Here is a 27988-nt window from a genome sequence, read left to right on the forward strand (position 1 = left end):
TGAAATTAACAAACTGGAACATGCATTTAAAATTGTTTAAATATTTTATTGAGTTAGTATGAACATCAAACAAATTTAACAATTGAAAACATAGAGTTACAAGACTAACTTACTAAGGCTTCCTCTCAGCCAAAGTTGAGAGATTAGAACTCAAATAAATAATAAAATAACAACTATAAAACACGGCATCATGAGTAGAAGAAGGATCTTCTGTATTTTATTTGTCACTTGCATAAGCCTCCCAGCTTTGCTTCTTAAGAAAATGCACGGCCTTTAGTGCCCTTATAACAGCTTCCATTTACAATTCAAACAGTGGCCAAGTCAACCCCCAGTGCAATCATGAGTCCATTGACTACAGTAAGACAGTATAATTTTCATTATCCATAAAGATCCAATCCAAACAGGTAATAATTCAATCACCAAAAATTCCACATGCACACTAATCAAATCAAAATCAAAACATATTGTAGAGGTAATTATTTGTAAAAGCTGAAGATAGGGCAAGAGGATATGCCAAAGTTGAGTTGTCGATCATACAATATTGATCAACAAATGAAACTCAAGGAATAAATTTGAAATGAATAGACAAAAATTCAAAATGCAGGAAAAGCAATCAGTACCTTATTTGCCAATCATATGCAAGTTAACCTCTTCTTGATTGCTAATGCCAAGGAGGCAAACTGATTTCTTGATAGAAGATATGCCGCAGATACTATCATTGCTGGGGGTCTAGGGGTTCTCGAAAAGTTAACACTTATAGCAACACGATGTGTCTTTTTATCCATGAGCGGGAATGTAACGTATGACCGTGACGAAGGCGTAAAAACAAGGGGCCCATATTCGATGAATGTTCTAAAAGTTTTATATATGACCGAACTCTGTTCAAAAATACACAAAAAGCATACTTGTTAAGGCTCAAGGTATACACTAAAGCGCCAAAGGTCTCCTGGAGCCCAAGCGCAAGGCACAATACAAGGCAAGAGACTGATAAAAGGCGCATGTATGATAAAGAAGCATATTAAAGATTAATTTAATAAAAATTATTGAACTATGCAACACATACTAGTCAATATCAAAATAAAGAAATCTTTCCAACATTTCAATGATGTGCAAAAATCATATCAAAATAATAATTCTATAAAAATGGGATTTTTGACCTATCAAGCTAAGAGGATCTGGTAAACTGATGTTGCATAAATCATTTCTTAGGCGTATAAATTTAGTAAATTAGATGTGACAATAAAAAGCTATGATCAAGTAGACATTAAACATATACAATCATGTTTATTTAGAATCAAAATGAATGCAATTAATGTAATAAGTCAACCATAAATCTATGAATTTGTCAAATATATCATAAAGTCAAACAATATGATCCATTAAATATGATCGTGATATTATACAAAACATTTTAATTTAATGGTCATTAAATAAAGGACGTAAAATGAGAGAGTCTGGGGGCTTGGGCTTGGGCTTGGCCTTTAGTAGGTCGAAGCACTCTTAACTGAGCCTTGACAAGCCTGGGGCTTTTTTGGATACAAGGCACACTTTTAATGTTGATCAACATTCCCACTTTGTTACTTCTTTATCCAAGAAAAAAAAAAATAATGAAACAAAAATTACAAGTACACATACAAGGGTACCAATATTTCTCTAAAAGTGAGTCCAACTCATTGATAGTTTGGCATTCCACTGTCGTAAGGATTTAATTGGTAATATTGTTGAAATAATAAAAAAATGGAAGAAAGACATCCTCAACATCCCCGACTTGCTACTTCTTTATCCCAAAAAAGAAAAAGAAAAAAAATACATTTAATGAAACAAGAATTACAAGTAGACAAGGTTACAAAAATTTCTCTAAAAGTGAGTCTTACTAATTTAATGTTTGACATTCAATTGTTGTCAACAGGCTATCACACATAGAACCTTTGGATTAAATGAGGTTGGAAGGAAAACAAAACACGTGACTTTTGGTGCTCATATATAGCCAAAGAAATTTGCTAATTGTAGAAGTTATACATATATCTTTTTCCAGAATTTCAAGCAAATTGTATAAAACAATAAAATGAAAAAAGTGGACAAGTCCACCGGATAAGATCTCTAAGTGAGAGACCAGGCCCAATTAGAAACCACCACTTATAAATGGGAATACGATACAAAAAAAGCCAAAATAAACCCAAGCCCAGTAACAATTCTCAAGCCGATCTCAAGTCAAGAGGCTTCCTTGGAGGATGGCAGGAGGAGGGGGAGATACCCCAGATGAGCAAAACACGACAAGATTGGGGTGAATCTTTCAAAAACCCACCCATGAGCCTCTCTATGATGGAGGAACAGATTTGGTCCAAAACATGGTTCAGCGAGGAGATCTTGCCTCTGAAAACCCAAGCATTTCGTTTGATTTCCAGTGGTGGGATGACGCATTAAAAGACCTATCAATATTGAACTCATGATGTTGGCTGACTCAGTAGACTTAGTAATATGCTACATACAAATAATTTTCTGGTGTTCTTTTATCAACAAAATCATATAGAACCATCGCCCTGAAAGGTAGAGGAACATGTATATGGTTTATAGATGAAAGGGGTCAGAATTAGTTTGGTTTGGTAAGTGATCGATTGCTAGATTGTAGATACAAAAACTTTTCCGCACTAATGAAGTAATGCAACCCTAAGGTTACCTAGATTCAGATTATTAAGAACAATTTTTTGGGGTATAAATAAAAAATTGTGGAGAATATCGTGGAACGGCTCTTAATAGACACAAGACCAAATCTGAGATTATGTAAAATGCACCTCTAGCCTTGAAAGCTTCATGCTTTGATAGACTAAAAAAAAGGGATATAATAGAGGATGCAGAAAAGTACGTAAAAGTATGAAAGTAAAGAGTAGATTTCAATAATATTGTAATGAGAGCCTGGAATAGTCAGGACTATGCAAGTGGCCAGGACTATGCAAATGGCCACATAAGACACTTCCAAAACCCAACTGAAGTTACTGAACATACAGGAAGAAAGAGAGTAATGCAATATAAGATGAATAGAATGAAGATGAAGAGTAGAGAGAGGCAGCAAAAACATTTGGAATTTTTCCAATCAACCCAACCATAGTTTTGGGAATGGGTAAGAAAAAGATAAGCCGCGAGATCATCACCCTCGTTTTCCAAACCTCCAGTGCTAAGATCCTATGTAGGTAGAATCAATGCATCATATAACCAACCACACATAGGTGATCCTCAAATGCCACATAAAAAAGCTGATAATATAGTAGCATCAACCTCGGATATGAGAAACACCAAAAATGAGTGTTTGCTAGGTCGGGAGGAATGATAAGTGGATGGGAGAGAGATGAGTTGCTCAAGTATTCATGAATATAATTCTTAACAGCACACAAAAAGATTAAAATTTATACTTCAAAATATGTGAAGCAAGAATTTACCATCCCTAATGAGAAAAACATCAGCAAGGACAAACTACTGTCTATGTCTCTTACCTTTTCCTTGGAAAAACTGTTAGACAGTGAGGGAGGTGGCATGCAGAGATCCTTCGAATAAGACCTCAATGTTAAACTCTCTTCTGTGTAAAACAAAACATAACAAAATCAGACTACTTTAAGGCCCCGTTTGGTTAGATATAACTAAGCAAGAAAAGAAAAGAAATGAAAAATGAAAGAAAAGTGAAGTGAATGAAAAGAAAAGTTATTTTCTATCAAGCATTTGGTTAGCATGAAAATTTATTCAAGAAAATTGTATGAAAATATTAGTTTGTTAGTTTGGATAGCATGAAAATGAAAAGAAAGTGATTGTGCATACCAAAATTACCCTTATGATTTCAAATACTAAAAAAATAAATAAATTTGTGTTTGATGATATCTATTTTTATCAAAGTTTTAAAAAAAATGATGAATTATTAAAGTTAATAATATAATTATTTATATTCATTTATATTGTATAAAATAAAACAATACTTCAAGACTTCTTAGGTAGAACCATAGAAGTAAAACTAACTATTCATTTAAAAGGAATAAGGAGGCTTAAAAATAAAATAAAAAATAAAAAATTTGGGCTCATGGACTCATGGGCTTTCAACTAGAGAACACAAAAAAGCAAAACATATATTATTCTATGTATATATAATAGAGGGGTATATATATATATATATATATATATATATCAAATACAATGTATATATTTGGAACCCAAAAAAAAAAATCGTCCAAATAGTATTGCAAAAGAACATGTTTAGAGAGAACTTGCCTTTTAGAAGTCCACTAAAATAGAAATTGTTAGAAAACTTGACTCTTTGAAACTCAGTAGAAAAGAAACTCAGTTAGAAAAGAAAGAAGTTAGTTGTTTTACATGATTCAGTTGTTGGAAAAAATAGGAACTTTAAATAAAAAGAAGCAGTTTTCAAGAGAAAATATTATTTCCTCGTGTTTTATGTGAGAAAAGTTTTGGGGGAAACTAGTCTAATGTGGGAAACTATATTTTCTATTACGATTCTTTTTCCATCTATCCAAACTCTAAAAAAATTTAAAAATTTTCTCTTTCCTTTCTTTTCTAGTTGATTCCATCTAATCAAACAAAGCCTAATGGATTTTTTCTGGAAAATTCCTTTGAAGCATGAGTCACTTGAAGTGGAAATCAACCAATCACCTAATTCTTCCGTTGCCTCTTTGATACTTTCACTTTCACTATGGCATTTTAATGTCACGAAAAAATAAACATGCATTAGAATACTAGAGCTTATTCAAAATCAAATCACCTAAAGAAAGAGAGATAAGAAGATACAAAATTTTCACCGATCAACTGAACAAAGTAATTAGCTGCCAAACCAGTCAATGTCACTTAAATCAACATCTTTGTCGTTTATAACAAACCCGGCTCTCTCAAGCAGCGCCTTAATGTCGTTGACCACCTTTTCTTTTGGAATCTATAAGAAAACATTAAGGGAGTAACTTTGTGAAGTGTTGGGTCAAAACTTAAAACATGAGGAAACTGGTAGTAATACGAGTTGAAAGATGACCTCTTTCATTCAAAAGGAAAAACAACTAGCATTCACAACACCCCCGTGGTTTGCCTCTTTGACACCCAATTCTTTCATAGTGACACCTCCTCAGATTCGCTCCATTAGACAAAGACACTCCGTGAACGCTCCGGCACATGGTAAAATGACCTGAATGCCCTTTTACTTGTGAAGTGACACTTTGAATAGTTAAATTACCAATCAACCCATTCTAACTAATTTTAAATGTCCAAAATAACCTCTTCATCTCAACCACCTACCCACAATGCTGCCACCACCACCACCCACAGCCACCACCTCTTCTTTCTTCTCTTCCTTCTCTCTCTAAAACACATACATTGCAATCCTCTGCAACCACTACTCCATGGTCGAACCATCAAGGTCCAGACCACCCTCAATCACCCCAATTGAAGTCTTCGCCATTCAAGATGGCCCCATATAACCCCTTCACTGACAAAACAAATAACTAATGAACCAATGAAGGCAAGTCATGCAATTTCATTCCATCAAACACCTTCTGTAAAACCTCCCTATGCCTTCCCTTATCAAGAAACAAAAAGTTCTCTCCATAATGTTTATATTTATAAAAATTTCCTCCATTTATTGGGGGAAAAAAAAAAAAAACAACAAAAAACAAAAAACAAAAAAAACAAAAAAAAAAAAAACAAAAGTTCTCTAAAAAATGACACCATCTTCACCATCAAAACCTTAAACCAATCACAACCAAAACACGAAAGAAACGAAAATTCTCCAAAAATTGACGCCATCTTCACCATCAAAACCATAAACCAATCACAACCAAGCAACAATCACAAAACACGGCAGACGTGGCTCGCCAAAGCCTACATCCACAATGAAGTTCCGGTGAAAGCATTCACTATGCAAAAATCTGGTAGGTACAAGTTTCAACCCCCAAACCCTTTCTCTCGCTCTATTTTCTACGATTTTCAGTGTCTATCTATATCCCACTCCAAACCCTAAACGCCCATTATATATCGGGCTACAAGAGGGTACTAAACAAGGCGTAGTTGCGACCCTAGAACCAAACTCAGGCCACAACATCACTGATTCTAAGTAATTGAGTTGTCAATAGTGGTAAAGGCTAGGGATTCAGAGGTGTGTGGTAGTTGGGTGATTAGAGTGGTGGAGTATGGCGAAGGGAGTGATGGATGTGGGTGGTTGGAGTGGTGGAGGTGGACTATTGAAAAAGAGAGTGAGAGAGAGAGGAAGGGTGGAGGAGAGAGTGTCCCAATTGAAATGTGTAGAGAGGGATGGTGACAGCTGATTGTGGTGGTGGAGGAGAGAGAGACGTAATTGAGGTGTATAGGGGTGTTTTTGTCTGCCTCGGTTTCGAGGTCGAGCAAGGCTTCAATGGCGAACGAGTTGGACTCAACTGAGTTGGGGTTCAGGTTGGTATGTGATTGATGCGAAGCTTGTTTTAATGGTGGTAGTGGGGTGAAGGTTGCGGTGGTGAGTGGGGAGAGAGAAAAAGAAGGGGCAGGTGGTGGTGGGCGGCGATGGTGGGTGGTGTTGGAAATGGTCGGTGGTGGGGTAAGCTAAAAATGTGAGAAAAGCATTAAAAATGGGTCTTTTGGTTTTAGGGGCAAAGTAGTCTTTTGGTTTCTCTATTTTTTATAATAAAAGAGCATTAAAAAATTAGGGCAATTTAGACATTTCACACATTTTTAATGTGGAAAAGCTAACGGGAGGTGTGACTTTCAAAAACATTGCCAAGTTCTATCTGGGTGACTGAGGCAAACCACATGGGGGTCAGTGTAATTTTTAATAGGTATAAATATCATAACCAAATAAATTTCTACACAATTTCTGGAAGAAAAGAAAAAAAGTTTAAATCTATGAATGTTGCAAACAATATGAGAATTACAATAAATCGCAAGAAACAAGCACAAAAACCATAAAAAACACAGATCATAACAACTTACTTCACTTTGTACTAATTGCCTGTATTTTTCAAGAGCAACACCAGCCTTCTCAAACACTTTGAGCAACAATATTCCCCGCGTCATCGCTGCCTTAATATCGTTAAGCGACCGAACCAACTTACCAATCTTATTAATTCCGAGCAACTTGCTTTCATCTTGAGTTAGTCCTACAATCTCGTCAACCAACTTATCATTCTTGTGACTTCCGATCAATTTGAATTCATCTTCAGTTAGTCCTACAATCTCTTCAATGATGCTTTTGAGTATTGACATGCTCAAAGGGTTAACTTTTCTCGAGCAACCAACAGTAGAGTAGCCATCTCAATAAGTTCTCCCTCCATAGCATAATGAATAAATACTTTATCAACTTCCTTTGTGTTCCATGCCAGCAACCTATTAATTTCTAATGGTACTTTCTGCCACATTTAACCATAATAAGCAACAAACAGAAAGGAAAAAAAAAAAAATAGATCAGACCACTCAACCCATTCAAATGTATAGAAAGTAAACATTATTTGTAATACACATAAATTTTGTCTAAACAAACCATTTGAGGCAGACAAAAGAACAACGATCAACTTGAAGATAGATTGTTTTGGGGTCCAATCAATCAAGGATCGATGATAACTGCATCAGCCACATTAAAAATACAATCAAGAAAAAGGGAAAAGAATTAGGTAGTTAAGAATGATGTATTAAACCTTGATCTAAGTTCATATTATAGGCCCCATGAAAGATATAAGAAAGAATAATTTTATATTATAAAATCTGTCTTCTACCTTACTGTTTCAAGTGATACGTTGAGAGGAAACAAGTCGCCCCTAAATTCACCCTCTATGGTTCTGCATCAGTCCGAGCTCCATGGCAAAGTAATGTCGCAATCATTTCATATGATAAACTATTAGCTGCTAAATGCAATGGATATAATCCATCGTTAAAGGGAATATTGAGATCAGCGATGAAACCAGTCTCCCCTCCGAGAAAAGCGATGGCACAATCTATTATGCCAAACTGACAAATTTGATACAAAATTATTGGTGGGCAATATTTACCTTGTTAATCAGATGATTCCTTCTTTCCAACTTCTTCTGTTTTTGGTACTTTTCTTTGAAATAGCTCATTCATAAAAGAGAGAAATAGAGGTTTGTCATCATAACAAACAATCTCTTCTTTAGATGAGCATATCCAACCTGTCATTATTTGAACAACACTAACATCAACACGTGAAGACGACCACAAAAAGATAATAGCGCATATCATTAAAATAAATGCACGAACAGTAATATAAGTAAGAAAAAGGGAGCCCCGATCCTCTGCTGTAATCTCCCTTGCTGTAGTGGTGCCATAGGGTTTTTCAACACAATTACACCTGTTTTCAACATATTACATATGCCCCAATTACAACAGAGGAGATTATAAGTGAGGATCCGAGTGCATGAAAAGGGAATGTGAATGTATTCAAGTTTAAGTAGACACCTCAGACATCCTTGCCCCAATTACAGTATCTGCTCTGAATTCTGACCTCCTTAAAAGGCACTCCAATATAAGAATAACCTTCAGAAGGAAAAAAAAAAAAAAAAAACATAATCGAAATAAACAACTAAATCACAATGGGGAGGCAATCACATAATTATATACTGTACTTCAATTCAGTTTATAGTGCAAAATAACTACTAGAGAATGGAATCCCAACATTCGTCGGATGCACAAAAGGGTTTATGCACTTGTGTATAAAAAACATAAAAGCTCGCATACGAAACAAGAGGCCATTACTGGCCTAGTTGATAGAGCACCTAGCTCCTCGAGCAGGTGTGCCCGAGTTCAAATCCCCACTCCACCTAGTTTGCGAAGGGAAAAAAAAAAACAAAACAAAACAAAACAAAACATATGAAACAAGACAAACTTAATCCCTACCACTCGCGCCTGTTAAGGTACATAAGCCGATGCTATGTATTTGCTACAATCAGATCTACACCAAATCAAACCAGGTAGAGAATATCTGAATCCAAAAGCACAAATATTTCCAATAGAGATGAAATGCAAATTGATCCAATATAGTCAAGGGCATAAAACTTCTGCACAATAATCATACAATTTCGGAAAAAATATTGAAACAAATACAGGCCAACGAAGAGATGTCAGAGACCAAAGGAACGCCGATATGGGTGTGGCGGACTAGTTTCGATCTGGTGGCAGTGGTGCTCATAAAATTTAAGCACAACAATCATACAATTTTGGAAAAAAAAAATAAAGAATACTGCCCCACGAAGAGATAACAGAGACCAAATGGGACACCGATATGGGTGTGGGGGACTAGGTTCGATCTGGTGGTGGTGGTGCAGTGGGAGAGAAGAAACCCACCTGGTGCACAAGGTCGATCACTCTTGTGGGAGAGGCACGTGAGATAGAAGCTGGGGAAGTAAGTTTTGAAATAACATAAATAGCCACCTTTTATGAGCTGACATACTCTGAGGTTATTTTTTCCAACAAAAAAATTTGGGGGAGAAATCCTCCCCATCAAGGAGGGGAGCTCAGCTCTACAGTATATATCCGATTCATTGTTAGGGTTGATAAGTCGGGTTTAAATATAGTTCAGGACCGCCTCAGGTTAGGCTTCAAATTGATCCACACAGTAACTAGAGCTCCAATCAAAATGAAATGGGGTTGTTACTTTTCAAACCAAGCTCGGACCAAATTGCAAGTTAAACAGCCCGCCCAAAAACTTTGGAACTAGGATCGAGTTTGTCCGAATTGGGCCCAACAATTTGCATCCCTAGCTATATTTACTATGGAAAGCTAAGTGACCTCACTGAAATTTCGATATTTGATGGGTAATTAGTTGGTTATTACCAAGTGAAACTAATAGAGAGAGTGCTCTTACTACTACCTTTCTTCATGATTATCATTACAACCTTTCTTCTTCTTGATTAATTACAACGTACATAGGGATGGTAAAGGGGGCAGGAGTACCTTCCCCCTCCCGTTTAAGTCTCCCCACCAAAAACTGTTTAGCAAAACCCCCCTCACCGTCCCACTTAAGTTTCACTGCCCCGCCCCATTTAAGTTTCAATTTACTGATACACTAACATATAATCAAAATGAATGATCAAGTATGCGTTCTGTGAGCTTAAATGATAAATGAACTACTGTAAAAATAAAGGAAATATATAAATGATATGTGTTCTGTTAAAGTAATTTTATGAGATCAGAATCATTAGATCTGTGTAAAAGATAAAGAAATTTCATAAGATCGGATGTATATTCTGTTCGAATTGAACCCATAAATCATAATCCAACACAAATATCTGTAAAATAAAGATTTACCCATTTTTCAAGTAATAAATTGGTGTAAATCTATACGCACTTTAGACATATAATATATAGACAGCCGCTGTCCACCCACGGAGTAAGTTCACTGAGTTTTACTTTATGTATACCACACGCAGCAAGTTCACTAAGTTGTACTTTGGGTATACCACACACAGCAATGGATCTTTAACTTTGAAGAAAAAAAGAAAAAGAGAGAGAACTGACCGTAGGCCGTAAAACCAGTGGGCGGGTGGTCGGCGAGGTTGACGAAGCCGGCTTCGGTGGCAGGCCGTGAGGGATGCGAGAGTGAGGGTTTTTGGTTATCTCTAGAACGGCTGTACGCTGAAGCGATGAGATATTGATTTCTATTAGTCTAGTACCATATCGTGGGTGTATATATACGTATGGGTAAATTACAGACTTCCCTCGAGTTCTGGGTAAAGAAAGACCATTTGGCATTTAGTTATTCCTCATATTTGTGATTCTATTGTTTTGTTTTCGATGCCAAATTTTATAAAATAATAATTTTTTTTCTTTTCTTCTATAAAATAAAAATTATATTAATTTTTCTTAAAGTTTATCATAATTACCGAACCTTCCTTAAATTTTAAAAATTACTCTAACCCCCTAAAACAAATCTTGTGACATAGGTCTCCCTTTTTAACAATTACCACTAGTCCATGACGAAAATTCAATTTGCTTCCAAACATTTTGAATTCTACCTCACTCCTAATCTATACATACATCCATATATGTATGTAAATCACCTTCTAAAATTCAAGTATACCTTCTCCAACACCATATTGCAACAACACAATGTTATAATTAACCATAAATAACGGGTGTTGTCTATAAGGAGGTGACTTATGAAGTTAAAATTATGGAAAAGAAAAAAAAATATGTTTGTTGCAAGGGTGGTGTGTGTTACAAGGTTTAGTTTTTAGGGGATGCTCGAGTAATTTCAAAAATGGTAGGGGAGATCCATGTAATTATGATAAATCTCGAGGAGGTCAATGTAATTCGCCCTATATTATAATATAAGGGCATTACTGACTTTCACACTTTTGGGCCACCCGTGAACCAGTTTAAGGGAGATTAAAGTAATAAACGCTGAAATATTCTTTATATTTGTAATTTGTTCAAACATCATGGGAGGTCAGTGTAATTTACCATATATATATATAGACACACATGCAATATTGTTCAACAACGCAAAGGCTCTCACTCACCTTAATTATGATACCCCTAATTTTCACACATAAGTTTATCATACACGCAAAAATCGGGTGATATCATAGGCAATAGATAATAAGCAAGCAAATAGTACAAAGTGATAAATAAAATAAAAAAATTAAAAGCAAAAAGAAATAATAATAAATGATAATAATCTTCAACCATCCATAAAATCGATAAATGTTTAAATCTCCAAAAATACAACTCAGAAATCCCATAAAACAAGGACCCCTAAATCCATATTTAATTGTGTCCAAATTGTTTTACCACTTTAAGTGGGTATTCGCTTTTTGGAAAACGTTGCATTGGTTATGTGTTGGTTAAACTATATCGTACAATAAATAACGTGTTAGTTATATATTTTATCCCAATTGTTATAACCAATTTGGATAATGTTGTGTTGATTAGGTGTTGGGTGAATAATTCTAAATAGTTATATAACGTGTAACGTGTTATTTAAATATTTGTTATAACCACTTTTTGGACAATATGGTAGTAGTTGGTCAATTTTACCACTTTAGTGGAAAATACATGCTATATATTGTTACACGTAATTACTATAAATGGTTAAATTACGTAATAAGTTCTAAAGTATTTTGTGCTAACACGTTAATTGTGCAATTAATTTCATAATCTAATTTATGGTTTAATTATATATGTTGATGTCCTTGTGATCTATAAACATGATCTATGGTTGTATTATTCGTTATATCTCTAATTTATGCCTTGTGGATGAAATAAATGAATGTATGTGATGTAATCATTGAGATAACTAATAAGGTAGACTCATTGTTAGATATGGCTTTATATATGACAGAATCATTAAATTAGCTACAGGGACAGAGGCATAATTTTTTTTTTTTCAGGGGGGCACATTATACACTAAATACATATAAATTAGTATTTATGGAGTATATATACATAAAGAGACATAGGTGGATATATATAGAGATTGATATTTCTGGGATGAGATAAATTAATCAATTACATATATATAATATAATAAAACAATTTAAGAAAAAACATTTAAGGAAACATATATAGTATATAAAGGAAGGAGAAAATTCAGGGGGGCGTTTTTACACATTTCTAACATATGTGACGTTTCTGATTTTTCTCATTTTCCATTTTTCTGGAATTTCTGATTTTTTTCTAGGGTATTTTCGTCTTTTCTCGTTTCGCGTGCCGAACACCGTGGGGTGTGCCAGTTATGTCTAAGAGTTGGTTGGGGGCATTCCATTGAGCTCAGGACTCTTAGAAATGAATGGGTTACCATTTCGGCATTTTTCTGTTTCTTATGCCGGGAGTCCTAGGTGGGACCCGCTACCGGAATTGTCGCGTCCGGGGGTTTTGTTTGGGTCTAATTGTATTTCATTTATTTTGTTTAATTTGTTTTATGTGGTTGTGATTTATTATGTGCATATATATATTTGTGATAGAAATTAAAAAAGGGAAAAGATATTTTAAAGGGTGGGACCCACTAATTTTTATTAAAAGAGGGCAAGAGGCCAATTTTGGCCTCACTTTTCCTCATTCCTCTCTCTCTCTCTCTCTCTCAACGAATCTCTTTCCCTCATTCTCTTTTCATTTATTTTCCCTACAAGCTTTAAATCTCGATTTTTCTCAAACCATTAGGAAATTTTTGGTTCCGTTTGCGGCAAATTGAAGAGCTCGTTAAGATTTACGATTTGATCGAAGCAAAAGTGTTTTTGGTGCACCTTGGAATTCCAAAAATTAGGGCTTGGATTTGGGGATTTTGGGGTTCTCTACATCAACTTTAAGGTATGTCTAATTGTCGATTTCCTTGGATTTAATAGCTAGTTTGATGTTTTTCACATCATTTGGCATGTCAATTTGATTATTAATTGAATAATGCAATTTCTAGTGTTTTAGTTTATGCTTGAGTTTAACCCAATTGATGGTTTTGATCGAATTAAATGTTTATTTTGGGTATGAATTTATAATAACATGCTAAAAAATGACTGTGGTGGATTATATATGTTATTCCTAGTATGGTTGTTTAGTGTATATTGAAGCACGCTAAAGTTGTTTAAATAACTTGTTGTGGCCATGAAATTGTTTATTGCATAATGAAGGAATGTTGAAAATTGAGTGATTGAAACTAAGATGTTCCATATGCATCACATGAGGGTATTGATAGGCATAAAAGAGGTGAGGGTGTAGATGAGATGTGTAGATGTGTGGGAGTGGAAAAGAAAGGTGTGGATACACGGTGGTATGGATGGGATGTGTGGATAAGTGGGGGTATGGTGTGACATGCGGTTGCATTGATATTTTTATGTATTGCATTGTATGTGATGGTGATATGAATTACTTGAAAATTTAAGTGCCGTATGTGAAATCCCTCCCATGACCCCACTCATTTTACCTATTCATTGTGTGTAAGGCATTGGATTACTTACTTTGTTTGAGGAGGTGCCACTTAGGCAATCTCAATTGAGCCGTTGTGCTCACTCCTCTACAATTTTTCAGGTCACGGGATTGAGCTGGTGGGTGTTGAGCTTCCACGAACACGGATGGGGTTGGACTTATATCACATTGTATTAAGATATATATTTTGTGAATCTTAAACAATTCTATGTAATCGTTTTATTGTTATAATTTGACAATGTATCCGTATTTTTAGACAACAATTTGATGTATTTTGTGTATGGCTATGGAAGTATGTAATAATCATGATGGTTTATTGGGATGGGTGAGATGACTATGGGTTATTTGATTAATTTCATTGATAATGATGACTCATGATGTGTATCATTATTGTTGCGAGGTTGGGATAGGTTGGGCACTGGGTTTGGCTCACAAAGAGCCTAGAGTTTTTAAACCTTCAGGCTGCACATAGCTGCATTCCAGGGCTCATTAGCCGACTGGCAAGGCATGTCAGCCGACTGACAGGCATCTCGAGACCATTCCATTGAGTTGTGTAGTTGAGAAGTCTTATTTCGGCCAACCGAACCTCACCATCGGTCGACCGAAACTCCATCATCAGTCGGCCGACACTTCATCACCAGCCGGCCGACACTTCATTTTAGAGAAGTCCCTGGAGTAAACAATTTTGGAGATCATTTCAGCCGGCCGAACCTTACTTTTAGTCGGCTGAAGGATCACTTTACCAAAGTCTCGAGAGTGAGCAGCTTTGGGAGTCGTTTCGGCCGACTGACTATCTCAGTCGGGCCGACCATGCATTCTCAGCCGGCTGACCTTTCCATTGACCCGGCTGATCCTTCCATTGACTTGGTTAACCTCTCCATCAGCTGGCTGACCTTATCCATTGACCTGTACTTTGACTTCTCCTTCTAAGCTGTGTTTTAGAATGACTCTGGACCCTTGAATGATCTGAGTATCCCCTGTCAGCATAGGAAATGACGGAATTGCCCTTAGTTGACCCCGGTTTGGGTCGTTACAAAATTGGTATCAGAGCTTTAGGTTCGAAAACCCAAGGACGACGGGTAGGGTTGACCCAGGTTGAGTTAGAGTTGAGATTGACAGTATTGCATGCTTATGTAGTTATAGTTTATTTAGTTAAAAAGCACGACTTGCTATTACGTGTTTACATGCGAATCGATTATGAGACTTATAAAATGGTGATTAAATTTAAACATGCTAAATGATAATGTGCTTATTTTTCTTAAGTCATTGTTTAATGAATGTGAAAACATGCCTATTTGCTAGATGCTTATGTGAAATTTTTTGTATGATTAATGAAATGGTTAAATCTGTTTAAAGCATGCTTAATTGCTATATACATATATGTTTAAATGCTAGTATGTGTATTTCATGACTATAATTATTAAGTGCTTAATTGTCTACTATTTATTGAGTCCTTGCTTAGTAAATGTACGTATGACTAATGCGTTTCATTGTTGATGGGTTTGAATGTTCGTGGCGGTGTTGTGTGTTGGGTTACGAAGGGTTCTAACCCGCGTATATGGAGAGCTTAGTCATTCCTATGTTTCTGAACGTTTTAGTTCTTATCGAACGGATAATGTGAGCACCATAGCTCATGGATTGAGTTACTTCATGTATTCTTGTTTTGATCGTTTAGTTGTCTTTGTAGAACCGTGTTTGAGGATGACGTAGTGAGATGGATCCAGATGAAGTTGGACAGCGAGCAAGTGAAGGGCCATCCTAACCAGACAGGGTTTCAATAGGACAGGGTCGAGATAGAGAGACGGATGATAATCCACAAGTACCGGTGGATGATATCTTATTAGCAGGGGCTGTAGCCTCAACCTTTCAGAATTTAGCGAATACCACATCTCCTCAAGTGGTACCACAATCGGCTATTCAGCCATAGGACACGGAGACGAAGCAAAATCTTAGGTACCTGATTCAGTTTGACAAACTCATGAGAGTAGCATTTGAGGGAGGTCCAGATCCGTTGGTAGCGGACGATTGGTTAAATGAAGTTGAAAAGCATTTCAGGGCAATAGCCGTGCCCGATGATCAGTTGAAGATCACCCCAGCCACGTATAAGTTTGTTGGCAACACGGCAGTATGGTGGAAGACCATGACTAGCGCACATGATATTGACAGTATGAGTTGGGATGCATTCAAGAGTCTTTTCTTTGATAAGTATTTCCCGCAGACTAAAAGACGGGAATTGAGGACGCAGTTTGACGGGCTTGAACAAGGTGACATGGTAGTGACAGAGTATGAGAATAAGTTCACTTCTCTTTCACATTTCGCTACAGATGTGTTAGGGATCGAAAATGAGAAGACATGGCAGTTTATGTACGGTCTAAATCGTTTAATTAGGCCGGGGGTGACACTTTTGGGATTAAAGAATTATTCGGAAGTGGTTACGAGCTGATGGCAGAAACAGAAGCCAAAGATTGGCAAGAAATGAGTGGTATTATGGGTTCTCAGGAACGAGGTACAAATGTGGGTACTTCTTCCAAGAGCCAGGATAGGAAAAGGCACAGAGGTGCTTCATTATTTTCTCAGGAGCAGCAAACGACAGGTGTTACTCCTATTGTTGGTGTTTCTTCAAGGTCCTCTAGGACGAGTGTGATGTGTTATCAATGTAGACAGCCAAGACACAGCAAGGCAGAGTGTCCTCTTGATAGACCTAGTTTCGGAGTTTGTTTTCTGTGTGGTCAGCCGGGCCACATGAAGAGGGATTGTCCACAGAGGAGATGAGATATTACTATGATTGATTATGATGTAACGAGGGCGACCTGTGACTGTGATGTAACGAGGGCGACCTGTGACTGTGATGTAACGGGGGGTTACCTGTGACTATGTAAAGGGGATACCTGTGAATTTTGTAATGAGGGCTCCCTGTGAGTCGTGTCGTGTTGTAACGGGGGCTACTTGTGAGTCGTGTTGTGTTATAACGGAGGACACATGTGAGTCATGTCGTGTTGTAACAGGGGAAACCTGTGAGTCGTGTTGCACGGTTGTCTGTGAGTCGTGTTGCATTATTGTCTGAGTCGTGTCTCATAGTTATCTGGGAGTCATGTCGCATTATTATATGTGCGTCTTGTCATGTTGTCGTCAGTGCGTCGTGTCGTGTTGTAACGGGGGTTAGCTGTGAGTCGTGTTATGTCGTAACGGGGAATACCTATGAGTCTGGTGCAGTAACGAGAATTACCTGTGACCATGTAACGGGGGATACCTGTTAGTTCTGTAACAGGGGATACCTATGAGATTGGGTGTGACAAGAGATGCCTGCACACTGTTGTTGTGGTAATAGGGGCTACCCGTGAGTTTGGGTAGATGCCTGTGCACTTTTTGTAGGCATCTCCTTAATTTGTAAGCTTATACCAAACCCAAATGATTTAAATCTTAATAGGCATACGCAAACCCAAGTGATTTAAATCTATAATAAAATCACACTTATTCAATTTTTAAGCTTATTCCCTTACTATTGTAAACATTGACACTCCTTAATTTGTCAAAATAAATATTAATAATAGATTTTTATTTTAATTCAATTTAGGGTACCAATCAAATATATAATTATATAATCTTATTATCTTATATAATAATATTATTAAGAAAATTTTATATTTTTAATTACAATATTGTATTTTTCTTTCATTTTATTTTATTTTATTTTGGTTGAATTATATTACACTCGACGAACATTGCACCTGCATTTTACAAGTACGATAATAAATTCATTATATAGGACACATGATTATTATCCGTTCTTTTATTTATTATTATTATTATTTTTTTCTCATCTAACTAATGTTTTCATTTCATTCATTTTCCATTGGACCGAACAAAGCCCTAGCAATCTTTGATATTACAGAAACCTCGTAGAAAAGTGAAGTGCGATTATCATCTCCCTTACAAGATTGTTTCCAAAAGGAATTGATTAGGACACCCATAATCTAAAATTAATACTTAACAAATTCTACCAAAAATTGAGTGATTCAAGCTCAAGTAACAATACAATTAATAATAAGATATGAAAATAAGTATCAAGGCATAAAATGTCATAATTTATTATTTTTTAGTATCGAGGCATAAAATGTCAAAATTTGTTCCTCCTATTTATTATCTTGGTCATAAATCATAAATAATTAATTGACGAAAAATACATAAATTTCAATCATTCATCCTTACTTAGGCATAAAATGTCATAATTTATTATTTTTTTCTCAAATAGTCCAATGAAAATTACTAATTCATGATTATATATAAGTAACCTTTATGCTAGACCCCAAATACAATCAATTGTAGTCTATGGTTAAGTATATGAAATTAACAAACTGGAACATGCATTTAAAATTGTTTAAATATTTTATTGAGTTAGTATGAACATCAAACAAATTTAAAAATTGAAAACATAGAGTTACAAGACTAACTTACGAAGGCTTTCCTCTCAGGCTCTCAGCCAAAGTTGAGAGATTAGAACTCAAATAAATAATAAAATAACAACTATAAAACACGGCATCATGAGTAGAAGAAGGATCTTCTGTATTTTATTTGTCACTTGCATAAGCCTCCCAGCTTTGCTTCTTAAGAAAATGCACGGCCTTTAGTGCCCTTATAACAGCTTCCATTTACAATTCAAACAGTGGCCAAGTCAACCCCCAGTGCAATCATGAGTCCATTGACTACAGTAAGACAGTATAATTTTCATTATCCATAAAGATCCAATCCAAACAGGTAATAATTCAATCACCAAAAATTCCACATGCACACTAATCAAATCAAAATCAAAACATATTGTAGAGGTAATTATTTGTAAAAGCTGAAGATAGGGCAAGAGGATATGCCAAAGTTGAGTTGTCGATCATACAATATTGATCAACAAATGAAACTCAAGGAATAAATTTGAAATGAATAGACAAAAATTCAAAATGCAGGAAAAGCAATCAGTACCTTATTTGCCAATCATATGCAAGTTAACCTCTTCTTGATTGCTAATGCCAAGGAGGCAAACTGATTTCTTGATAGAAGATATGCCGCAGATACTATCATTGCTGGGGGTCTAGGGGTTCTCGAAAAGTTAACACTTATAGCAACACGATGTGTCTTTTTATCCATGAGCGGGAATGTAACGTATGACCGTGACGAAGGCGTAAAAACAAGGGGCCCATATTCGATGAATGTTCTAAAAGTTTTATATATGACCGAACTCTGTTCAAAAATACACAAAAAGCATACTTGTTAAGGCTCAAGGTATACACTAAAGCGCCAAAGGTCTCCTGGAGCCCAAGCGCAAGGCACAATACAAGGCAAGAGACTGATAAAAGGCGCATGTATGATAAAGAAGCATATTAAAGATTAATTTAATAAAAATTATTGAACTATGCAACACATACTAGTCAATATCAAAATAAAGAAATCTTTCCAACATTTCAATGATGTGCAAAAATCATATCAAAATAATAATTCTATAAAAATGGGATTTTTGACCTATCAAGCTAAGAGGATCTGGTAAACTGATGTTGCATAAATCATTTCTTAGGCGTATAAATTTAGTAAATTAGATGTGACAATAAAAAGCTATGATCAAGTAGACATTAAACATATACAATCATGTTTATTTAGAATCAAAATGAATGCAATTAATGTAATAAGTCAACCATAAATCTATGAATTTGTCAAATATATCATAAAGTCAAACAATATGATCCATTAAATATGATCGTGATATTATACAAAACATTTTAATTTAATGGTCATTAAATAAAGGACGTAAAATGAGAGAGTCTGGGGGCTTGGGCTTGGGCTTGGCCTTTAGTAGGTCGAAGCACTCTTAACTGAGCCTTGACAAGCCTGGGGCTTTTTTGGATACAAGGCACACTTTTAATGTTGATCAACATTCCCACTTTGTTACTTCTTTATCCAAGAAAAAAAAAAATAATGAAACAAAAATTACAAGTACACATACAAGGGTACCAATATTTCTCTAAAAGTGAGTCCAACTCATTGATAGTTTGGCATTCCACTGTCGTAAGGATTTAATTGGTAATATTGTTGAAATAATAAAAAAATGGAAGAAAGACATCCTCAACATCCCCGACTTGCTACTTCTTTATCCCAAAAAAGAAAAAGAAAAAAAATACATTTAATGAAACAAGAATTACAAGTAGACAAGGTTACAAAAATTTCTCTAAAAGTGAGTCTTACTAATTTAATGTTTGACATTCAATTGTTGTCAACAGGCTATCACACATAGAACCTTTGGATTAAATGAGGTTGGAAGGAAAACAAAACACGTGACTTTTGGTGCTCATATATAGCCAAAGAAATTTGCTAATTGTAGAAGTTATACATATATCTTTTTCCAGAATTTCAAGCAAATTGTATAAAACAATAAAATGAAAAAAGTGGACAAGTCCACCGGATAAGATCTCTAAGTGAGAGACCAGGCCCAATTAGAAACCACCACTTATAAATGGGAATACGATACAAAAAAAGCCAAAATAAACCCAAGCCCAGTAACAATTCTCAAGCCGATCTCAAGTCAAGAGGCTTCCTTGGAGGATGCCAGGAGGAGGGGGAGATACCCCAGATGAGCAAAACACGACAAGATTGGGGTGAATCTTTCAAAAACCCACCCATGAGCCTCTCTATGATGGAGGAACAGATTTGGTCCAAAACATGGTTCAGCGAGGAGATCTTGCCTCTGAAAACCCAAGCATTTCGTTTGATTTCCAGTGGTGGGATGACGCATTAAAAGACCTATCAATATTGAACTCATGATGTTGGCTGACTCAGTAGACTTAGTAATATGCTACATACAAATAATTTTCTGGTGTTCTTTTATCAACAAAATCATATAGAACCACCGCCCTGAAAGGTAGAGGAACATGTATATGGTTTATAGATGAAAGGGGTCAGAATTAGTTTGGTTTGGTAAGTGATCGATTGCTAGATTGTAGATACAAAAACTTTTCCGCACTAATGAAGTAATGCAACCCTAAGGTTACCTAGATTCAGATTATTAAGAACAATTTTTTGGGGTATAAATAAAAAATTGTGGAGAATATCGTGGAACGGCTCTTAATAGACACAAGACCAAATCTGAGACTATGTAAAATGCACCTCTAGCCTTGAAAGCTTCATGCTTTGATAGACTAAAAAAAAGGGATATAATAGAGGATGCAGAAAAGTACGTAAAAGTATGAAAGTAAAGAGTAGATTTCAATAATATTGTAATGAGAGCCTGGAATAGTCAGGACTATGCAAATGGCCACATAAGACACTTCCAAAACCCAATTGAACATACGGGAAGAAAGAGAATAATTCAATATAAGATGAATAGAGGGAAGAAGAAGAGTAGAGAGAGGCAGCAAAAACATTTGGAATTTTTTCAATCAACCCAACCATAGTTTTTGGGAATGGGCAAGAAAAAGATAAGCCACGAGATCATCACCCGCGTTTTCCAAACCTCCAGTGCTAAGAACCTATGTAGGTAGAATCAATGCATCATATAACCAACCACACATAGGTGATCCTCAAATGCCACATAAAAAAGCTGATAATATAGTAGCATCAACCTCGGATATGAGAAACACTAAAAATGAGTGTTTGCTAGGTCGGGAGGAATGATAAGCGGATGGGAGAGATATGAGTTGCTCAAGTATTCATGAATATAATTCTTAACAGCACACCAAAAGATTAAAATTTATACTTCAAAATATGTGAAGCAAGAATTTACCATTCCTAATGAGAAAAACATCAGCAAGGACAAACTACTATCTATGTCTCTTACCTTTTCCTTGGAAAAACTGTTAGACAGTGAGGGAGGTGGCATCCAGAGATCCTTTGAATAAGACCTCAATGTTAAACTCTCTTCTGTGTAAAACAAAACATAACAAAATCAGACTAGTTTAATGGGTTTTTTCTGGAAAATTCCTTTGAAGCATGAGTCAGTTGAAGTGGAAATCACAACCAATCACCTAATTCTTCCGTTGCCTCTTTGATACTTTCACTTTCACTATGGCATTTTAATGTCACGAAAAAATAAACATGCATTAGAATACTAAAGCTTATTCACAATCAAATCACCTAAAGAAAGAGAGATAAGAAGATACAAAATTTTCACTGATCAACTGAACAAAGTAATTAGGTGCCAAACCAGTCAATGTCACTTAAATCAACATCTTTGTCGTTTATAACAAACCCGGCTCTCTCAAGCAGCGCCTTAATGTCGTTGACCACCTTTTCTTTTGGCATCTATAAGAAAACATTAAGGGAGTAACTTTGTGGAAGTGTTGGGTCAAAGCTTAAAACATGAGGAAACTGGTAGTAATACGAGTTGAAAGATGACCATTTTCATTCAAAAGGAAAAACAACTAGCATTCACAACACCCCTGTGGTTTGCCTCTTTGACACCCAATTCTTTCATAGTGACACCTCCTCAGATTCGCTCCATTAGACAAAGACACTCCATGAACGCTCTCGCACATGGTAAAATGACCTGAATGCCCTTTTACTAGTGAAGTGACACTTTGAATAGTTAAATTACCAATTAACCCATTCTAACTAATTTTAAATGTCCAAAATAACCTCTTCATCTCAACCACCTACCCACAATGCTGCCACCACCACCACCCCCACCCCCACCCACAGCCACCACCTCTTCTTTCTTCTCTTCCTTCTCTCTCTAAAACACATGCATTGCAATCCTCTGCAATCACTACTCCATGGTCGAACCATCAAGGTCCAGACCACCCTCAATCACCCCCAATTGAAGTCTTCACCATTCAAGATGGCCCCATATAACCCCTTCACTGACAAAACAAATAACTAATGAACCAATGAAGGCAAGTCATGCAATTTCATCAATTTCATTCCACCAAACACCTTCTCTAAAACCTCTCTATGCCTTCCCTTATCTAGAAACGAAAAGTTCTCTCCATAATGTTTATATTAATAAAAATTTCCTCCATTTATGAGGAAAAAAAAAAGTTCTCTAAAAAATGACACCATCTTCACCATCAAAACCTTAAACCAATCACAACCAAAACACGAAAGAAACAAAAATTCTCCAAAAATTGACGCCATCTTCACCATCAAAACCATAAACCAATCACAACCAAGCAACAATCACAAAGCACGGGCAGACGTGGCTTGCCAAAGCCTACATCCACAATGAAATTCTGGCGAAAGCATTCGCTATGCAAAAATCTGGTAGGTACTAGTTTCAACCCCCAAACCCTAGCTCTCGCTCTCGCTCTATTTTCTACAATTTTCAATGTCTATCTATATCCCACTCCAAACCCTAAACGCCCATTATATATCGGGCTACAAGAGGGTACTAAACGGGGCGTAGTTGTGACCCCAGAACCAAACTCAGGCCACAACATCACTGATTCTAAGTAATTGAGTTGTCAATAGTGGTATAGGCTAGGGTTTCAGAGGTGTGTAGTGGTTGGGTGGTTAGAGTGGTGGAGTATGGCAAAGGGAGTGATGGAGGTGGGTGGTTGGAGTGGTGGAGGTGGACTATTGAAAGAGAGAGTGAGAGAGAGAGGAAGGGTGGAGGAGAGAGTGTCCCAATTGAAATGTGTAGAGAGGGATGTGACAGCTGATTGTGGTGGTGGAGGAGAGAGAGACATAACTGAGGTGTATAGGGGTATTTTTGTCTGCCTCGGTTTCGAGGTCGAGCAAGGCTTCAATGGCGGACGAGTTGGACTCAACTGAGTTGGTGTTCGGGTTGGTATGTGATTGATGCGAAGCTTGTTTTAATGGTGGTAGTGGGGTGAAGGTTGCGGTGGTGAGTGGGGAGAGAGAAAAGGAAGGGGCAGGTGGTGGTGGGTGGCGATGGTGGGTGGTGTTGGAAATGGTCGGTGGTGGGGTAAGCTGAAAATGTGAGAAAAGCATTAAAAATGGGTCTTTTGGTTTTAGGGGCAAAGTAGTCTTTTGGTTTCTCTATTTTTTATAATAAAAAAGCATTAAAAAATTAGGGCAAATTAGGCATTTCACACATTTTTTATGTGGAAAAGCTAACGGGAGGTGTGACTTTCAAAAACATTGCCAAGTTCTATCTGGGTGACAAAGGCAAACCACATGGGGGTCAGTGTAATTTTTAATAGGTATAAATATCATAACCAAATAAATCTCTACACAATTTCTGGAAGAAAAGAAAAAAAGTTTAAATCTATGCATGTTGCAAACAATATGAGAATTACAATAAATCGCAAGAAACAAGCACAAAAACCATAAAAAACACGGATCATAACAACTTACTTCACTCTGTACTAACTGCCTGTATTTTTCAAGAGCAACACCAGCCTTCTCAAACACTTTGAGCAACAATATTCCCCGCGTCATCGCTGCCTTAATATCGTTAAGCGACCGAACCAACTTACCAATCTTATTAATTCCGAGCAACTTGCTTTCATCTTGAGTTAGTCCTACAATCTCTTCAACCAACTTATCATTCTTGTGACTTCCGATCAATTTGATTTCATCTTCAGTTAGTCGTACAATCTCTTCAATGATGCTTTTGCGTATTGACATGCTCAAAGGGATTAACTTTTCTCGAGCAACCATCAGTAGAGTAGCCATCTCAATAAGTTCTCCCTCCATAGCATAATGAATAAATATTTTATCAACCTCCTTTGTGTTCCATGCCAGCAACCTATTAATTTCTAATGGTACTTTCTGCCATATTTAACCATAATAAGCAACAAAAAAAAAAAAAGAAAAAGATCAGACCTCTCAACCCATTCAAATGTATAGAAAGTAAACACTATTTGTAATACACATAAATTTTGTCTAAACAAACCATTTGAGGCAGACAAAGAACAACGATCAATTTGAAGATAGATTGTTTTGGGGTCCAATCAATCAAGGATCGATGATAACTGCATCAGCCACATTAAAAATCCAATCAAAAAAAAGGGAAAAGAATTAAGTAGTTAAGAATGATGTATTAAACCTTGATCTAAGTTCATATTATAGGCCCCATGAAAGAAATAAGAAAGAATAATTTTATATTATAATATCTGTCTTCTACCTTACTGTTTCAAGTGATACGTTGAGAGGAAACAAGTCGCCCCTAAATTTACCCTCTATGGTTCTGACATCAGTCTGAGCTCCATGGCTAAGCAATGTCGCAATCATTTCATATGATAAACCATTAGCTGCTAAATGCAATGGATATAATCCATCGTTAAAGGGAATATTGAGATCAGCGATGAAACCGGTCTCCCCTCCGAGAAAAGCGATGGCACAATCTATTACGCCAGACTCACAAATTCCATGCAAAATTTTTGGTGGGCAATATTTAGCTTGATAATCAGATGATTCCTTCTTTCTAACTTCTTCTGTTTTTGGTACTTTTCTTTGAAATAGCTCCTTCATAAAAGAGAGAAATAGAGGTTTGTCATCATAACAAAGAATCTCTGCCAATGTTGCTATGACATCATGACCAATTTCTTCCTTTAGATGAGCATATCCAACCTGTCATTATTTGAACAACACTAACATCAACACGTGAAGATGACCACAATAAGATAATAGCGCATATCATTAAAATAAATGCACGAACAGTAATATAAGTACGAAAAAGGGAGCCCCGATCTTCTGCTGTAATCTCCCTTGCTGTAGTGGTGCCATAGGGTTTTTCAACACAATTACACCTGTTTTCAACATATTTACATCTACTTATTTTTATTGCGTTGAGAAACAGATGTAATAAGTTGAAAAATCACAGTTGAAAAGCAGATGTAATATGTTGAAAAACCATCAGCACAGCAAAGGATATTATAGGTGAGGATCCAAGTGCATGAAAAGGGAATGTGAATGTATTCAAGTTTAAGTAGACACCTCAGACATCCTTGCCCCAATTACAGTATCTGCTCTGAATTCTGACCTCCTTAAAAGGCGCTCCAATATAAGAATAACCTTCAGAAGGAAAAAAAACATAATTGATTGAAAGTTTTTCAAATAAACAACTAAATCACAATGGGGAGGCAATCAAATAATTATATACCGTACTTCAATTTAGTTTATAGTGCAAAATAACTACTTGAGAATGGAATCCCAACATTCATCGGATACACAAAATGGTTTATGCACTTGTGTATAAAAAACATAAAAGCTCGCATACGAAACAAGAGGGCATTACTGGCCTAGTTGATAGAGCACCCAGCTCCTCGAGCAGGTACGCCCGAGTTCAAATCCCCACTCCACCTAGTTTGCGAAGGAAAAAAAAAAAAAACAAAACAAAACAAAACATATGAAACAAGACAAACTTAATCCCTACTACTCGCGCCTGTTAAGGCTACATAAGCCGACGCTATGTATTTGCTAGAATCAGATCTATACCAAATCAAACTAGGTAGAGAATATCTGAATCCAAAAGCACAAATATTTCCAACAGAGATGAAATGCAAATTGTTCCAATATAGTCAAGGGCATAAAACTTCTGCACAATAATCATACAATTTCGGAAAAAAATTTGAAACAAATACAGGCCAACGAAGAGATATCAGAGACCAAAGGAACGTCGATATGGGTGTGGCGGACTAGTTTCGATCTAGTGGCAGTGGTGCTCATAAAATTTCAGCACAACAATCATATAATTTTGGGAAAAAAATAAAGAATACTGCCCAACGAAGAGATATCAGAGACCAAAGGGGACACCAATATGGGTGTGGGGGACTAGGTTCGATCTAGTGGTTGTGGTGTAGTGGGAGCAAAGAAACCCACCTGGTGCACAAGGTCGATCGCTCTTGGGGGAGAGGCACGTGAAATAGAAGCTGGGGATGTAAGTTTTGAAATAACATAAATAGCCACCTTTTATGAGCTGACATGCTCTAATGAGGTTATTTTTTCCAACAAAAAAATTTGGGGGAGAAATCGTCCCCTTCAAGGCGGGGAGGTCAGCTTTACAGTATATATCTGATTCATTGTTGGGGTTGATAAGTCGGGTTTAAATATAGTTCAGGACCGCCTCAGGTTAGGTTTCGAATTGATCCACACAGTAACTCGAGCTCCAATCAAAATGAAATGGGGTTGTTACTTTTCAAACCAAGCTCGAACCAAATTGCAAGTTAAACAGCCCGCCCAAAAACTTTGGAACTAGGCTCGAGTTTGTCCGAATTGGGCCCACCCAATTTGCACCCCTAGCTATATTTACTATGGAAAGCTAAGTGACCTCACTGAAATTTCGATATTTGATGGGTAATTAGTTGGTTATTACCAAGTGAAACTAATAGAGAGAGTGCTCTTACTACTACCTTTCTTCTTCTTGATTAATTACAACGTACATAGGGATGGCAAAGGGGGCATGAGTACCTTCCCCCTCCGGTTTAAGTCTCCCCACCAAAAACTGTTTAGCAAAACCCCCCTCACCGTCCCATTTAAGTTTCACTGCCCCGCCCCATTTAAGTTTCAATTTACTGATACACTAACATATAATCAAAATGAATGATCATCAATTTACTGAGACACTAACATATAATCAAAATGAATGATCAAGTATGCGTTCTGTGAGCTTAAATGATAAATGAACTACTGTAAAAATAAAAAATTATATGTGTTCTGTTAAAGTAATTTTATGAGATCAGAATCATTAGATCTGTGTAAAAGATAAAGAAATTTCATAAGATCGGATGTATATTCTGTTCGAATTGAACCCTTAAATCATAATCAAACACAAATATCACCATCTGTAATGTAAAATAAAGATTTACCCATTTTTCAAGTAATAAAATGGTGTAAATCTATACGCACATTAGACATATAATATATAGACAGCCACTGTCCACCCACAGAGTAAGTTCACTAAGTTTTACTTTATGTATACCACACGCAGCAAGTTCACTAAGTTGTACTTTGGGTAAACCACGAACAGCAATGGATCTTTAACTTTGAAGAAAAAAAGAAAAAGAGAGAGAACTGACCGTAGGCCGTAAAACCAGTGGGTGGTCGGTGAGGTTGACGAAGCCGGCTTCGGTGGCAGGCCGTGAGGGATGAGAGAGTGAGGGTTTTTGGTAATCTCTAGAACGGCTGTACTATGAAGCGATGAGATATTTTTTTT

At 36.4% G+C, this 27988-nt stretch overlaps 2 protein-coding genes across 16 annotated transcripts; one reads left to right on the plus strand and one right to left on the minus strand.

The window, feature by feature from the left end:
- Positions 1 to 5: 5 nt before the first annotated feature.
- LOC132275877 (uncharacterized) lies at positions 6 to 27988 on the minus strand. Of its 15 annotated transcripts, none has more exons than XM_059777048.1 (21): positions 27852 to 27988; positions 25771 to 25848; positions 24959 to 25404; positions 24728 to 24806; positions 24187 to 24603; positions 22076 to 22173; positions 21897 to 21934; positions 21710 to 21792; positions 18868 to 19125; positions 18352 to 18599; positions 8440 to 8517; positions 8242 to 8332; positions 8016 to 8153; positions 7743 to 7868; positions 7511 to 7590; positions 6964 to 7379; positions 4830 to 4927; positions 4651 to 4688; positions 3489 to 3571; positions 621 to 878; positions 6 to 352 (listed from the first exon to the last, which is right to left on the minus strand). In XM_059777048.1, the coding sequence occupies exons 2-9, from the start codon at positions 25777 to 25779 to the stop codon at positions 18880 to 18882; spliced, it is 1416 nt and encodes a 471-aa protein (XP_059633031.1). In that variant the 5' UTR covers positions 25780 to 25848; positions 27852 to 27988; the 3' UTR covers positions 6 to 352; positions 621 to 878; positions 3489 to 3571; positions 4651 to 4688; positions 4830 to 4927; positions 6964 to 7379; positions 7511 to 7590; positions 7743 to 7868; positions 8016 to 8153; positions 8242 to 8332; positions 8440 to 8517; positions 18352 to 18599; positions 18868 to 18879. The 15 variants fall into 15 exon arrangements, with proteins under 15 accessions (XP_059633031.1, XP_059633035.1, XP_059633043.1 ...); XM_059777052.1 differs by adding an exon at positions 26072 to 26136 and having other exon boundaries at positions 4651 to 4927; positions 27852 to 27966; XM_059777060.1 differs by having other exon boundaries at positions 4651 to 4927; positions 21710 to 21789.
- On the plus strand, positions 16339 to 16668 carry LOC132278136 (replication protein A 70 kDa DNA-binding subunit C-like). Its single transcript, XM_059779952.1, has one exon. It carries the CDS (start codon positions 16339 to 16341, stop codon positions 16666 to 16668), a length of 330 nt encoding a protein of 109 aa, XP_059635935.1.

The sequence above is a fragment of the Cornus florida genome, unplaced genomic scaffold (assembly GCF_030987335.1).
Source record: "Cornus florida cultivar Cherokee Brave unplaced genomic scaffold, ASM3098733v1 CherokeeBrave_3.0.0_Hap2_Chr10, whole genome shotgun sequence".
Taxonomy (NCBI): Eukaryota; Viridiplantae; Streptophyta; class Magnoliopsida; order Cornales; family Cornaceae; genus Cornus; species Cornus florida.